Genomic DNA, 16,387 nt, shown 5'->3' with positions numbered 1-16,387 from the left:
CTAATACCCATTTCCACCAATGTAGATTAACTTTAATCTCGGTTCAACTTACTCTTCGTCTTTTTCTAGCTCTAAAGATTAGAGTTAATCTACGTTGGTGGAAATGGGCATAAGTGACTTAAAATCTTAAACGAAGTTTTTAGGGTATAACATTTTAATGACATTTAAGTCACTAAAATTTTACACTCGGAAAAAATTTCTCCCTCGTTTCTTTTCCACAGAAACAAACGGTAGCTAAGTGAAAATAAAATCGCGAGGCGTCGAGACGGCGCCAATAAAGCTGCCCGTGGTTAATCATCGAACGACGTTCTGCACGATACGTACGTCTCACGTTCACTCACACCATACGTGATCGAGTTAAACGCGGTCCAAAAGCCCGATGGAACTTGAGTCGCGTTGAAGACATTTCGTGATCCGGCGTGAAAAACCTGAAGAAGGCGGGATTATATCCTTGTCTTCGTGAGAGCGCGCCATCACGAAGGTCGTCCCGTTCGTTCGCAAGGTCGGTTATTCATCCGCGCCCGTTGCACAAGGATTTCGTTAAATGTGCTTTATATTCCCCGCCAGTCATCGTTGTCATCATCCTCTATCGTAATGCTCGGAGAAATACCGGAACGAATGACCGTTTCGGGAATTTTACTACGTTGAACCCGCTGCAGTTCCGCATCCTCGACCTTCTGATTTTCCATCTCGTACAGGGTCGCCATATCTGATTCATAAGAAAAGAGTACAGATGTACATTTTTTAAAAAAGGACGAGAGGAGAAAAAAGGATATATTTTTTTTGTTTTTAAATGTTGATATTTAATAAAATAAAATTTCTAGAACATAATTTTTATTGATCCTTTTTAATATAATTTTATAAATATGAAATTTTAATGAAGTCGTTATATATTTACAAAACAAAAAATTACAGTTACATAATAAAGTTATAGTGCCAAAAATGACCGTGTGAAATCGTTCTTGCAATTAGTCATTAAATTATTGGTTATATTCCATCCTGTGAGAAACATAGAACGTTTGATTCACTCACTCGCTTATTTATTACATTTCTTTCGAGATATTTCGTAAGATTTATCATACGTTGCAAAATGACCTTCCAAGATATTTCTTTATTGATGTAATTTTGGGATTTTATATCATCTTTTTCCAAAAATTATTAATCTCGGCATTAAACACATATTCTTGTTAATTAAGGCTCTAAGTTACAATTCAATTAGAATTTAATGACTCATATATGAATGATAAAAAACTGAAGTGTAGTCGTTAAGGGCACGTGAACTGTATTTCCAGAATGCGGAGGTTTTATAGAGAGAGCGTCGTCTGTCTGTGACACCGACGGTTTACTCGTGACCTTCAGTTTACGGTAATGAGCATGTACTATACGACTAATTAACGTGCTTTAATACGCTATTCTTTTTGTAAGCTCGTAAAACCAACAGCGAGATATCCGCAAATCCGGGACGTAAGCGTAACGTACGAAGGCTTGCATTAATATTTATGAATTGTTCCGCGATCATTAATTATCATCACATTTTCTCCGACTGAGCTGACAACAGATGGACTCGCGCACGCTCAATTGTGAAAGAGTATAAACGTTTTTTCGACCAATAATCGTACTTTTTTATAATTTTGTAATGACAGCGACAATTTAAAGTTTTGTGTTACGTAGAAAAAAATTAATTATTAGCATTAGTATAGAAAGGATGGTTAAAAAATGATGAAAATATGCACGATGGCAATTAATTCTGCTAAGTTTGCATAAGATAAATGTCCCAATAATTCATAGTGCCTAGTCATTGAAAAATCAACAATATATTTATAATTATTAAGATATTTATTAATAACAGTAAAAGAAAATTGCATATTTAAAAGTCCTCAAGAAGATTTTTTTTATTGGCTATGGTTAACAGGATATTCATGGTTAAATTTGGGATCTGTTACAGAAAAGCTATGAATTAGGTCATTGACGGTTTATCAAATATATATCGCTTTCAATTTTGTTTATATAAATTTAACGTCGGATTCGTATTCAGCGGCTTAAAAAACCATTAAGTTAGAAAATGATATTTCTCGAAAAAGGTCACTTTTTATCGCGCGCCGAACAGTGCAATCAATAATAATAGAACTGATCATATCTTCTTATTAGTTTAGTCATTGGGATATTTGTCTTGTTAAGCGATTTTTAGTTCAGCGTCCCAAAAAGATATGTATTTTTCAATGCGGTCCGTAATCTTGTCACTGTTATTTAAGTTATTTTTAGAAATAGCAGATTTAAGAATCCTGTCAAAGAAGCGACTCAAACAATTCTTCACTCTAGGAAAAACTCATTCTTAATTTCTAATAAAGATATATATCCTATTAAGATATATTGTTGGAAACTCCTCGAATCTCTCAATAATATATGTATATTCTTCTACTCTATTCGTTGTTTCCAGGTATTCGAGATATTAACATAATCCGAGATCAGAGTCAATCAGGATGAAATCGGGATGAAATCGGAAAGAGTAAAGACTCTATAACAGTGTCTGGTCACAAACAATTTTGTCCAAACAAGACTGAGAAACAAGTATACCTACATATTGTCTCTTTTTATACATGCTATCACATTAATTTTAACTTAAATACCAAAGTTGATAAAAACGACCTGACGGATCGTTAAGTTTGTCATCTCGTAGCCAGATTCTGATTGTAGAGTCTCTAGGGCCCGATTCTACCAATGTTAGATTAACTTAATTTATCTCGGTTAACTTTACTAATTATCTTTTTCTAATTCTTAGACTAAAGAGTAAATTAAACCTAGATTAAAGTTAATCTTACATTAATGGAACCGGGTCTAGGAGGGAGCGTCTGACGGCACGACGGCTACGCGGCGTGGCGTAGAGATTGAGAATTGCACGTTAGAGAGAGGGTAGAGCATGCCCCCTCGCGAAGGAAGGAAGAGGGGGAGGCTGATAGAGGCGATCGGCTCTCTCAGATCAGCTGTGAGAGCGGCGTGGCGCCGTGTGCCGCGGCTCTGACCCGCTGTCAGTTGCCCGAGCCCTGTGCTACGGTTAGGACCGCGTATAATCGTCACCTTTTACACGACGACGCGTCGAACTAGCCACGGGCCATCGCGAACCGATCCGCGTTGTCCTCGACAGAAAGCGTCCTTCACGTCCTCGTTACGAGATCGGCGATCGGGTGAGCGATCGACGGTAATCGGCATCCGAGAGCGGCGAAAGGCCAGCAGCGTGCGGGGAGCAGCGATCAAGAGCGAATGTCGGACCTCCGAGAGAAATAGCTTTGGCGTGTCATTAAATCGTCTGTTATTATCACGGGCTATCGGTCAATTTCCGAACGAGCGTGTCCTCTCATTGGGAGTCGCGAGTCGCGGAAAAGGGCAGTTCGATCTAAGGGCGGGCGTGATTGTCATCCATTTTTTCCTCCCTTCCTCTTTTGTGTGACGTGGAGAAGTGATCATCGGGCTTCGATTTCCGAAGAGTCGTCCCTCCGCGGGTGGCGCGGGTGGAACCTGAGGAGCTGCGAGTTGACGACGCGTCCAGGATGGTCTGGTAGAGGAGAACGGGCAACCCCCTCGTTCGAGAGCGCGAGAAATGGCGTGCGGCATATCGGTCGACGCGGCCGCCACGAGCACGGTGCTTCTCCTGCTGGTAAGCCCCCGCGTATTGCTATTTTACGAGCGATCGGACCCCGAGAGGTCGATAACGCGCTCTTACGAGGGCGTACTCGATGGATCCGGTGGTAGATGAGAGTTTCTCGCCATCGCCTGTTACGAACGTCTATTGCTATTTAAAATATCTGGATTTTACGAGGCTCTGCGGTTGGACAATAAAACGTTTCGTGCAAATTAATGGATACGAAATGTTTTAGCGTGATCTCATCGAGCACCCTGTAAAAAAAGTACTGAGATTTATAATGATAAAAATAATATGCACGGTATATAATGAAATAATTACACGCCTGTTATTTTATTAGCAATAAGATCAATAATGTCGGTTGGCAAACTTGGTTCTCGCGAAAACTCAACGCGTGTGTACCTTCGTATGCAGAGTGGCATTCACAGACGGCGCGTGCAACGACTTGTGTACGTGGCTGGAGTCAAGGATAACGTCGTTATCTAGCCCGCTATACTTACATCGAGTATACCTCGCGGATACGTGTAGATACACAATAAACGTCGGCGTCGCGGGCGAGTGCTACTTTCGTTATGCAAGCGCGGAATGTTAACTTATCGCGGTTCCTGCGAGCGGTTCATGCACTTTTTCTTACGTAATGCGATGTAAGATGAGACCAGCGCAAAAATTTCGTGAGTTGTACATTTTATAGGCAAGAAAGAGAAAGAAAGAGAGAGAGAGAGAGAGAGAGAGAGAGAATTTACATAAGCAAACATCAAGCGAAACATCAAAATGAATCCGTCAATTGATCGCAATCGGAATGTGCCAAATCTGAATTAAATTGTATAAATAAATAAATCTCACGAATGAATAAATCGCTTATAATTAATTAATTTGTAAGTCATATTAGATAATTTATGAATAAGAAAAGAGATATCGAAAGTTGATATTATAAATAATTATTTATACAAATGCATATGTATATATTTTTTATACATGTTAGATTTATATAAATCTCAAGCTATTTTACAGTTTTCGATTCAAGGTATATTAATAAAACAGACATAGATTGAATAGGTCAAGAAAGACCATGTTTCTTCATGACATTGAAAGAATTCATAAAATGAAGATTGTCTGTAGAACAAATATGTACACATGTCATGATTCATGGAAGTACCATGTTAATTTTCTGTGCGCCATACACATAATCATTAGCAGCCCGTAAATAATTAGCGATGCTACTGATGTCTCTTGAAATTAATTTCAAAGAGGTAGTGGCATTAGTAAAGTCTCCCACTGGCATTAATAATATATTAAGCTGTATCAAAGTGGTATAGCTTAAGTGAAATGTTCTGTTTATGAAATCGATTCGATTACTCCTAAGCGAGCATTAAATTTATATGTTCATATAGACTTTCTTTGAAATAAATTAAAATATATTTTTTAAATTAATATCAAATTTTTAAATGGGTGAATTTTGCAATAATATGCAAAGCTTCTTTGCATATTTAATTAAGATTGAATTAATAACCAATATTTACTCGTAATGTGTATGTGTGAATTATGAGCTTGTTATTCATGCTCAAGATTATTTACATTTTCCTTGTCGCTTGTATTGATCTTTTACTTTTTTGCTGGCGAGTTAAAGGTCCTATCACAAATTACGTGTTTGCGCACGATTGAACTTAAAGCGAGAAATATTTCGCATAAGTGTTAATTATCAACTAGTAGGTATACTTCGAGGTAACACTCAACGATCCAATTAATTAAAATTCACGTATGACAATTACTTACGGAACCGCCGCACCGCGCCGATTGCAAAGTGATCCGGTTCTTAACAACTGGTTCGTTCGCGCCAATATTTTTTACGAGGTATGGAAGCGTTTCGAATGCACAACTTCACAATGTACTTGGAACGCACGCCGCGTGTAACTGTCATTTTTCTCAGTAACTGCCTGTCGTTTAAAAATCCTGTACGATAAAGTGGAATTTATAAATGCCTAAAGTACAATTCGGAGCACATGTGTGTGCTCGTAACATTTAAATATAAAATAAATAATTGACTAAATTTGCATTATGATTTGAAGACGGACGTGAGATGTCCGGATGTTTGAAATTGAAAATATGCCATAATATGATATAATGTAGAAATTGTTAGAAAAACGAGTTAATTAACCTGTAATTGAAATATTTGGGTTTCGATAACCCGAAGACTTTTCTAATTTTTAAATAGAAACGATTTGGAATAATTTTATGTTTCACAATCTTACTTTTCACAGTTTTGAGTATTAAAAAGTTCCTTCAAAAGTGAAGTAAACAAAATTGTGTATATCGTTGACCAAAATTGTGTACATTAATGCCTACTATTGTCTAGTAATGCCCAAGTAATATCCAAATTTTATGGCCACTAATGGTCTAGTAAAATCCACTAATGCCCATTAATGCTTTTGTAATGCCCTAGTAATGCCCATTAATGCCTTAGTAATGCCCATTAATCCCTCAAATTTGTACACCGTAATGTCTTCAGCGGTTTACTCCTTGAGTGAAACAAATAACACAAAAATTCTGTGAATTCCAAGAGCCATTGTTTTTTTTCGCAAAAATATGTGTTCCTGTTATAGGTTAAGCAATTTATAAACGGAGAATTTAATGACTAGTTTCAAGAATGTATAGACAATTAAGGTATGCTTTTGAAACACCTTGAAGCGGAGTTTAAAATTAATTTGTAATAAAACGGTTAAAATAAGATTATAAAAGTATATTCGAAAAAATGAAAATTGTTTTAGAATCAGGATAAATTTTTTTAATATAAAATTCTAGAAACTGGATTTATATATATAGCTTTTGTTTGTGACAAGTATTTTGATCCCCTACATATTTTTCACATCCTACTTTTATTCCAGGCATGATATGTTATGTAGGTGAATGTATTAAAATTAAAAATTCAAGATGCAGTAATTTATCTGTAAATATATGAAAAGTTGACCACGTTGTAGGAGAAGCTTATAAGAGAATCATTCGGTCAAAGTAAATAGCATTCAATTAAAAAAAAGTTATGAACAGTCAGTTGTCTCGTCTACCATGGTTACATGCGTATAAATCCTAGTATAAAATGCAAAAATATGCGCCACACGACGCGATGATACAACATTGTGTAAGAAACACACAGGTGCGCTCCTCGGCGTACAAAATCCTTTAGCTTGGATCTCGTTTCAACATAAATACATTTTCCGAAGCCGATTTGCATAATGATCATTAGTTCGGAATCTTTATGGTAGTTAATAAGAAAAATATCTTGTAACACATTTGCAAAAATTACTTGGTGTTATAAACAAGCGATTACACTAAATCCGACATTTACCCGCTGACGTATCGGATTCCGCATTTTTTCCCGCAAACTCCTTCAGTAATTGCTGATGTTAAAACGGATATATGGATTAACAATGTTGAAACAATTTCTTATCTTCCACGCACTCCGCTAATTAAGATGCCCCATAGAAGCACATAGTAGCAATATGAAACTGTACTGACGACACCACGGGATGTCCGAGTCGTTTCTTTAACTCGCAACGCCAACCGAGGCAGTCTCTTTTAATTAACACACCCGCGGTCCGTTAGAAAGGCCTAAGGTAATTGGATAATGAGAGTTTAAGAATTAAGCTACTTGTAAGACACGCGGATTTAATCGGCATCGGAAGTGTCGGAAATCAATGCAGTAGCATCTTCCGTTTAATTAAATATACGTATACCACAGTCGGCAAAAATCAACAAACTCAAAAAAAATAGGAAGAGTTTAAAAATTACGAATGACAGGGCTATTTGAATTGTGTAACGATTTTTTTTTAATTACTCTTTTTGAGTTATGACGATTTGGTAATTTTTTTTATAAAGTTACATATTTTAGTTTATTTTTAACGATTGATATGGTAATATTTATTTAGTTTATTCATGATAATAATTAAACGTCACGTTTTTTTTAATGTGTCAATTTCGAAAGAAGGGAGTGATATATAATTACCCGATCGATTCGCTCTTAATGCCTACACAGCGCGATATTTATTCGCATATATAATAATTAAGTTACGAAATCGCCGTTACACGATAAATTCATCATTAAATTTATCCTACGTTTACATCGAATGAGAGTCACGAAAAGAGGCGGGGATGTGAACTCGATGTTTAAATACCGATTTACGCCATCTGAATCCAGTGTCGCTTGAAAAATTGTTTTCAAAACGAGATACGCCCGCGTACCATACAAGTAGCTTTCCGGCGGGGGGTAGGCACATAAACATACCTCTCCAACAGAGAACGCAGAGAAATTTACGATTTCGCATAACGGACGAAAGACCGTTTTCCACGTGCGCCACGACACTCGTTCGCGGTTATTGCGACCCAAGGTCACGGTCAAGCTGGATAACGCTAGGCTTCCAAGCGATCGGCGTACTGTTTGCAAAATTTATGTTCTACGCCTGTCTTGTTTGCGTGGTGGGTTATTATAAATCATCAATCCCGATTCACCCGATTGACAGTTCTTTACGAATCCATTGCGCTTTGCCTCTCTATTGATGATTTCTTTATTGATTACTGATTTTGTTCAGATTCTTGGAATATTTAAAACTTTTCTATTATAATTGTATTCAAAAGGTATGAATCGCAAGAAGCTTTTATTCTCTATAATTGTATACTCGCTCGTTACTTTCTTGTATATGATATTTTTCTTTTACAAATAATTCCTTTTACGATCTTGATTGAATTTTAATGCTAAGATATGAATAGCTTTTGGAAGCTTTTAAATACTATTTTTTATATTTGTTGAAAAAAATTGACATTTTTCTTAACTTCCCGGAGCTGACGCTAAAGTTTGTAAGATTGATTACGTTTACATCAAAAGACCTTTATGCGACCTGACTTATACTATAAGCCAAGGTACACTGCAATGTTAAATCTATAGTGTCAAATTTAATCTAATTTAAGTCGCTACTGCTCCTATTCAATGTATCGTTATATTAAAACAATGGATAAATTTGACACTATAAAATTTCAAATTTCCATTAGTAGGAGTAGTGGCGACTTAAATTAAGTTAAATTTGATATTATAGGTTTAACGGTGCTATCTAGCCACTAATCATTTATACCGTTATGACTTTACTTTAACGAGAGAATTAATAAGTATTTATAGGTAACGCGCAAGTCTCTCAGAGTTATAAATGACCTATTTTCATCAGATCGTAAAAAACGAAACAAAAAATCAAGTCGGGCTATCTACCAAATGTAATTAAAATATTTGTAATTAAAATATTTTGGTTTTTATTTAGAATGTTTTAAGTTTGAATTAAATATCTCTTAATTTTATGTGACAGATAATATTTATAATAAACGTTTTTTTGCGTATTTAGATTCGTCAATATTTAGATCAACATTTTATTATATTATGTTCACATATATGTGAAATATAACTGTATGTGAATGTAACAGTTTTGGGTGGAAAACGCTTCGATTGAAGATACGAGGTAATCATGATCGCAAGATGACCTGCGCTCCATAAAGGACGTTATCCAGGACTCGAAAGAGAAAGAGGCTTTTTGCACGAACAACCAAGTCGAGGCGCGTGCTCATTGTTACGAGGAGCTATCCACAAAACCGGTCCAATGATATTACAGAAAATTTATCGCTCTCGCCTCTCTCGGGTGCCGCCTCAGACTGGAAGTGCTGCAACGGTACACATAACCGGGCATATCGTGGGAGATTCTGTCAGGATTTCTGAAAGTTTACAGAAAACTGGCGCCACCGTTCTGCAGGTCGCAATCGCTAACGATCAAAAGAAAATCGATGTAAAACCTGCGCGTCAGCCACTGAAACGGTTCATCGTGGAATCTAGGATAATGAGACGTCGCGGTAAAAATTCCATTCTTGGTAAAACGACCTGAGCATTTCCGCTATATTGCGCAGCGTTTTCACGCCCCGCATAGCATTTAAAAGTGTACACACGGCGAAGCATGTAGAATGTTAAAACTTGCGCAAGAAACAGAGCTCATGAAAAATTCATTTTGTAGCGAGATGTGTATTTCAAAATCAAAGTATTATCTCTTTCGCACCGTGATACAAAAAAGTACATTAAAGTATTGTGGTTTTTCAAAGTGAAGTGGGGGGATCAAAAAAAGGTTAAAAAACTTAAGATAATTTATATAGTTCAACACAAAATCTGTTTTCTTTGCGAGAATTTGTACCAGTTAATCCAGTATTTTCATCTCATGAAAAAAGCGGATTATTCAAAAAAGTAAAACGCACGATTTTTCTACTTATGGTTATTTCTTGAATTAAGCACATATAATGTGAATTAAACCTAAATCGTGTCTCAAGAATCTCGCAGTACCTCGCCGCAGACTGCACTACCATCCATGCATTGAAATCACCATTCTTGAGATATCGTGGCGCCGTTGTGTGAATTGAATGTTAGTCAGAAGCGGCGAACGACACGTTAAACCGCATCATCATTTACCACATACATCATTTATCACTGATAAACAAAAATATTTCAGTAAATCAAACTTTTATTTTGAGCTGAGTCAATATTCTTAGTACGAAAAAAGACTTTTGCAACCGTTTACGAAAAAATAATTTGAGATGCAACAACGTTTATTCTGAATACTCTTCAAGCATCGAGTGGCTTTAACATCTCCTTTCTTTCATACTTATATCACTTTATTTTGCATTGTGCAATTGAGTCGATCGTCAATGAATTAGTGTCCAGAGATAAAGACGAATGATTCACTCAATGTACGTAAATTCCGATTAATTTGAAGCGTTCAGCTTCAGTAAGTCAGTAATCTCAGGACAATCGGTCTGTAAATCTCTCGGCATGCAAAAATAAAACCCTTTTATACCAAGATTGTGGGGAGCCGGTACGCAGCCTCGGTCTTGGTTGAAGCATGAAGAAGATAGTTTGAATAATGTGTGTGTTTAAATAAAATTATTTTAAAATAATTTAAGTAATTAAAAATGTATATTCATATTATTGGATCGTTTAAAAATTTATGTTTAATATTTATATTTAACAGAATACATATATATATATATATAATATTAAAATAAACATTACTATATGTATATAATTCTGAATGAATATAATATACATATATATACATATTTTAGAATTGCATATATATTGAGAAATATTTATTTTAATCTTCAATTATAATAATAATAATATTTTGTCTTACATGTATTGTAACATAATTTGACATGTAATATATAATAATTCTGAAATAATTACATATGAGTTTATCGGACAGCTAAATATCTTTTAAATTTTTATTTTATTCTGCTTAAAAAAAAATTTATATTTTGTTTTACATTTATGCAAGAGATCTTTTACAAAAATGTTGGCTCTTTCATAAATATTGGCAAATAATTATCTCGTGATAGGTTTATTAATGTACAAATTACTAAACTATCCAAAATTACATAAATGATATGTTGTGAGTATTCTACCCTGTATTCATACATGACAATATCACATTAGAATGTGATTATTGCAGTCACAATGATAATGTCATAGGTGACTGCGAGGCTGTGATACACGCTTCGCTGATGAAACTAAATCACGATTAACAGAGAAGGTGCATTCGCGAAGAAATGCGGAACCCGTTTCGCGGGAACGATTCGACTAATCGCGCGGTACCGTACGAGTAGAGGAAATACACGAACCGAAAGATAGCTCTGTGCGTCTCGAAATACCGTTAACGGATATAAAGCGCGGAATTCACGTTGCATTGTGACGAAGAGGCGCATTTAAAGTACGATGGTGCTTCGATAACGGTATACTGTAACGTAGAGAGCGTTGTTGGTTGGAACTGCTTGGTGTCATTGTCCCAGCTTAACAAAAAAAAAGTAGAAAAAAACTGTAGCAGTTTTACAAGGTTCTTCGATGGCATTAATTGAATTAGAGATGAATCTTCCTTACCACATCGTAAATTCCATTGACACAAAGAAAGCGAAAAAGTGACCACTTGACTAGTAAGAACGGAGACGAATATTCTATTAAGGAGACAAAAATGTGAGACTATAAAAAATATATAGTAGGAGAAACTTGCCAAACGTACTTAAGTTATTTTTTATTATATTTCTCATACGCAAATAAATGGGAATTGTAACTTGATGTTCAGATATCTGTTATTATATGTCTAATTTTTCACCAATAACAAATTAATTTATTATTATAAGCTTTTTTTACAATATGCTGTAAAAGGTATTACTTATTATTTAATCAATCATCTGTATCGTATCCGTGGGTCTCTTAAATTTCATTGTCTTTGAAAATATCAAATTTATGAGTTAAAATAATTAAAAATATAAGATTGATAAAAGAAATTATAAATTATTATTACTTATATTTTATTAATAACTTATCGAAAAAGGGACCAAATATTTAATAATTAATAAATAATAGTAATAAAAAAATAATTATCAGCACTTAACATCTAGCATTGATTCATAGCCTATCTTTTTTGGCAATTTAGATTTTATAAAAATATTTATTTAATATTTAGTCTTTATAATAATTGCAAATATGTATGTACAATAAATGTGAAATATTTTGCAATAAATCTTCTTTTATGAAAACTTAAAAATTCAGAATAAAATTGTATGATTACATTATTATCAGCTACATTAATTGATCAAAAATTAATATTAGTTGTTAACGTGATTTTTAAATTGTCAGTGCGCACAAAACGAGATGTAACCTGTTAAATTTTTATCTGTATTATTTATTTTTTATTTATTTTATATTTTTATTACTAAATGTTGCTTATATTAAATAAAAATATAAAATATTAATGAAGTACGATTTAGACGACTGATACGCATTCAACAACATTCCTCTATATCAATTACAGTAATATATATCTTTCTCATCGTTCGATGACGTTACAGAAAATCGAGATTGGTAATAAGAAACGGATTGTCCGATCCGTTTATTATTTTTTTCCTTTTTTTCCGTCTTAAAGCCGTGCCGGTAGTTGCAGAATTATTAATAATAATTTCGTGTTTTATTAATGAGTATTATTGTGCGCACGTTTCAGAGCCGGAGAAAAGATAAGAATCGGGTTTATTCTGATATCATGGACAGTGATTTTGATATCGTGGACAGCAAGTGGCATAAGTACATCAGCCGGGTGTGAATTATCGTTGGCCGACAGGACAATAATAACGAATGACATGTCAGATTCTCAAGGACCTCGTGATATATTATCCCACGTCGTTCTGTGATAGTCATTCATCGAAACGCATCGTTAATGTATCTTTAACGAGTCTTTTTACATTCTTGAGTATTCGATCAAGACGCAGAACGCTAAATAATTTTTTTTCCTTGCTTTTTAATCATATTTTATTAATATTCATATTGATATTAATTGTTACTCTTTCCATATCTAATTCGTTGTTGCAATGAACAATCTCTTGCGATGCTAACATTCTTAATTTTACAGTTCAGGAATACAATCTTGTATACAAATGTCGAACGTTTAACCGTATCGCTATTCTGTGGGGACTAGTTCGTAGAGAACGAATCACATTCTACGCGCTCTTATCCAATTTCCTGCGGAGTTAATAGAAAATTTCCGTTAACTTTTTTTATGAAGCAAAGGGAATGCTTCTCCCTGTAGGCAATCCGGCTTGATGCATCACGTAGTTCCTGTCACACAATTAACTCGTCATCATGATTAATTCAAACAACAACGCAATACCAACGTCGTTATAATCTCCCCTTCACGTTTCCTCCTCAATTTCTTCCTCTCACTCACAAGATTGTACGATTCGTTTCAATAATTAATGCTGTAGATTATGTCAGAATAATATAATATTTGTATTCTCTTTCTCTTTATTTGATTCCTTTTTTTATATTGTTTTTATAAGCCTTGGGGGCAATATTTAAATTAATATTTCCCTGCATACCGTTTAGCATTAAAAATAAAAACTAAAATTTCTCAAGAAACCATGAGACAACCGCTTTTAATACTCTGGACGAAATCCGAAACACGATCTCGCATTCCGTTAATGTCATCACTCGAAGGAGCTTCGTCCTATATGTGCGAAATTTTTATTGTGAAGATAATTCAAAAGACAATGCGCTCGTTTCAAGCTGATTCGAGTGGCGCCAGATATTTTTAAACCAGTTCGATAACAGCGGGTTCCAACCAACCGGATTCTGACTGAACCACTATCTCCCAATCAGGAAGAACTACCTTGCGAAATCAAAATCGCCAAAAGAGAAACGTCACATCGGTAAAGAAATCACATCGGTAATTTTCGAATTAGTCCTAAAATTTGCAAGATTAAAAAGAGATTTACGAATCTAAGAAAAACACAGTTTTACATGATATCTTCGATATACGCCATACAAAACAGAAAATAAAAATTGCAACGAATATAATTTGACTCAAATAAACGAAGAAAGTCATATTCGGTCAAAGCGGGGTTTTGTCTAATAATATTTTTATATTGTATCAATTTTCATAATTTCCAATTTAAACAAACTGCGCGCCAATTAATTATTTATCGGTATAGAAACACAATTCTAAACTGTGTGGAGTACGAACAATATTCGATAAAAATTACAGTTTATGAAACTAAACGCTCCTTCGCACACGTTTTTTTTTTTCATAACGAGATTATTTCAAACACGAAAGCGCATATCTTATTTTCGATTTCTGTTTATAAATTTGGGTAGTTGAATAGTTATCTAATAATACATAGTCTCTTTCATGAAGATACCGAATTATTCTCGGACTATCTTCATAGCTCATTGCTAAGTGCTCCATCGGTAATGTAATTCACGAGGGATTGCATTAACCTAAACGACATTTCCTTACTGGAGGAGCATCATTAATTCTGGGTGATTCTAACGTATAGCTCTGGCCTAACAATTTAACTTACCAACGTACTAAGAATCTCACATTAAGAAGCTTTAATCGCAGAGCGCTTATCGCCAACGTCATTTGCATGCAACGTTTCACAGGCAGATCGTCGATCATAAATTTTTCCGGGATAACATCCTGCAGAAAATACGACAGTGCGTAAAAATTCTCATCTCCCTGCGAAACAGGTAAAGGGCCCAGCACAAATTTGCTCCCTCCACCCCTTCTCCCCAAAGCTGTAAAACATTTGTCGGCAAAGAAATCAGGTAGGAAGGGCGAGGATTGGCGCTATTAATAGAATTGTGCTTATCTCGTCGTATTCTATATATAGCTGCAGGGTGCAATTTCAAGGGGGTGTGTGTCGACGAACAGATTATCTGTACCGGTTTTCTGGTATGGTGTGCTTCAATCGTTCGATAAACATGCGGTCGTTTAAACATATATAGAATAATATTTGTGGTGCCCGTGTGCATTTCTAAGCTTAGAAGTTCAGTTGAGGTAAAATTGGAAAACAGTCACACGGAACGGTCGAGAGAAACTTGGTGATTAATTCGATCGTTTTTAACATTGGCGGACTAGAATATCGTTTATTCGTGTACATTGCTCGTTGGTCGAGATTGCATGTAATGGTAGCGTCGCGAACTCATTGGCAGTCGCCGCGTTATTTATACCCCTCGAGGCAAGGTCGAGAAAAATGGTGCCGAGCACCCACATCTCGTGCTCTCGTGTACGACCTTAGCTCGTAAATCCTCGCGTTCGCTGGGAAGCAGATCGAAGATTGCGTCGGCCGTATTCTCCGTTGAATCCCGGTGAACAGGTTCGATGTTCCTTGATCGAATCTTTTCAGTCCCGAAAGATCCGGCGCCGAACAGTATTCGTTTTACTTTGCCACCGAATTTCCAATTCCAATTGCGCCTGCGAATCGGCGGGTTCATTTATTCCCGCGTGCAGAAAGCGAATTCCGCTCTCTCTTCAATTATTGGTTCTAGTCTACTTCGATCTATGAACTAGTTTCGATATGAGTTAGATATGAGTTTTTGTAAAGAAAAAGTCTGATTAAGTAGAACAACAATTACAATACCTATACGATGTTAAGTACATTATTGACCCAAATTATTGAATATATTTATATTTGGAAAGTATGCTTTTTGAGATTGTGTCAGCGTTTCTCAATTCGCGGTACATTAAATATATAAAACGACTTTGTCAAAGTATATTATTAGGTGCATATGCTTCAACACTCAGTCTTTTATCAAATACTGTCAACACTATATTAAAAAACAAATAGTTTTGAAATTTAATTTTTTTATTTTATTGTTTTAAAAGTAGTTTTATTGCAATGACGATACTGCTTTGGTTAAAATGAAAATAAACACAATATAATTTAGGTAATTTTCATAATTTAAAATGATATTTTTTACTCAGGGCTGATTAGTATTAAAAACTAACCTAGGCTATGTCTAGGGGTGGCAAGTTTTTGAAAAAAAAACTATTCTAAAAAATAGTTAATTTTTGCCAGACATGAATGATTGAGAAAATTATCCATCGATCACTTAATTCGGGGTTTTGCGATCTTTGTGTTGATTTCGTTCTACCAAAGAGAAATCTGAGAAAAGAGCCATGTTGGCATCAATCATCGATATATACGTAGAATGAAATGAGTAGGTTTGCGGCAAAATTTACTGCAGAAAATCTTTTTTTTTGTTGCTCGTCGCGAACACAGGCATCCCAATTTGAGAGTTGAATAGGGGCGGCAGATATCTTAACCCGGTCTTGTTTTTACTTCGTGCACTATTCGCTCTTTTACTTATTTTTAAATTTTTTGTTTCTTTTTACCTGCTATAAAATTTTT

The 16,387-nt window shown here is 35.1% G+C and overlaps 1 protein-coding gene across 1 annotated transcript in view; it reads left to right on the top strand.

Annotated features, from left to right (window-relative positions):
* The first annotated feature begins 3,392 nt into the window (after positions 1-3,392).
* Positions 3,393-16,387, top strand: part of LOC108760209 (uncharacterized) — a 42,419-nt gene continuing 29,424 nt past the window's right edge. The window contains exon 1 of the mRNA XM_018506020.1: positions 3,393-3,652. Within this exon, the coding sequence (XP_018361522.1) occupies positions 3,596-3,652 (57 nt within the window). The 5' untranslated portion in view covers positions 3,393-3,595. The remainder of the gene's footprint in view (positions 3,653-16,387) is intronic.

Source organism: Trachymyrmex cornetzi, unplaced genomic scaffold, assembly GCF_001594075.2.
Source record: "Trachymyrmex cornetzi isolate Tcor2-1 unplaced genomic scaffold, Tcor1.1 scaffold223, whole genome shotgun sequence".
In the NCBI taxonomy this organism is placed as follows: Eukaryota; Metazoa; Arthropoda; class Insecta; order Hymenoptera; family Formicidae; genus Trachymyrmex; species Trachymyrmex cornetzi.
Note: the sequence above shows the minus strand (reverse complement) of the source record. Positions and strands in the feature narration are given on the sequence as shown.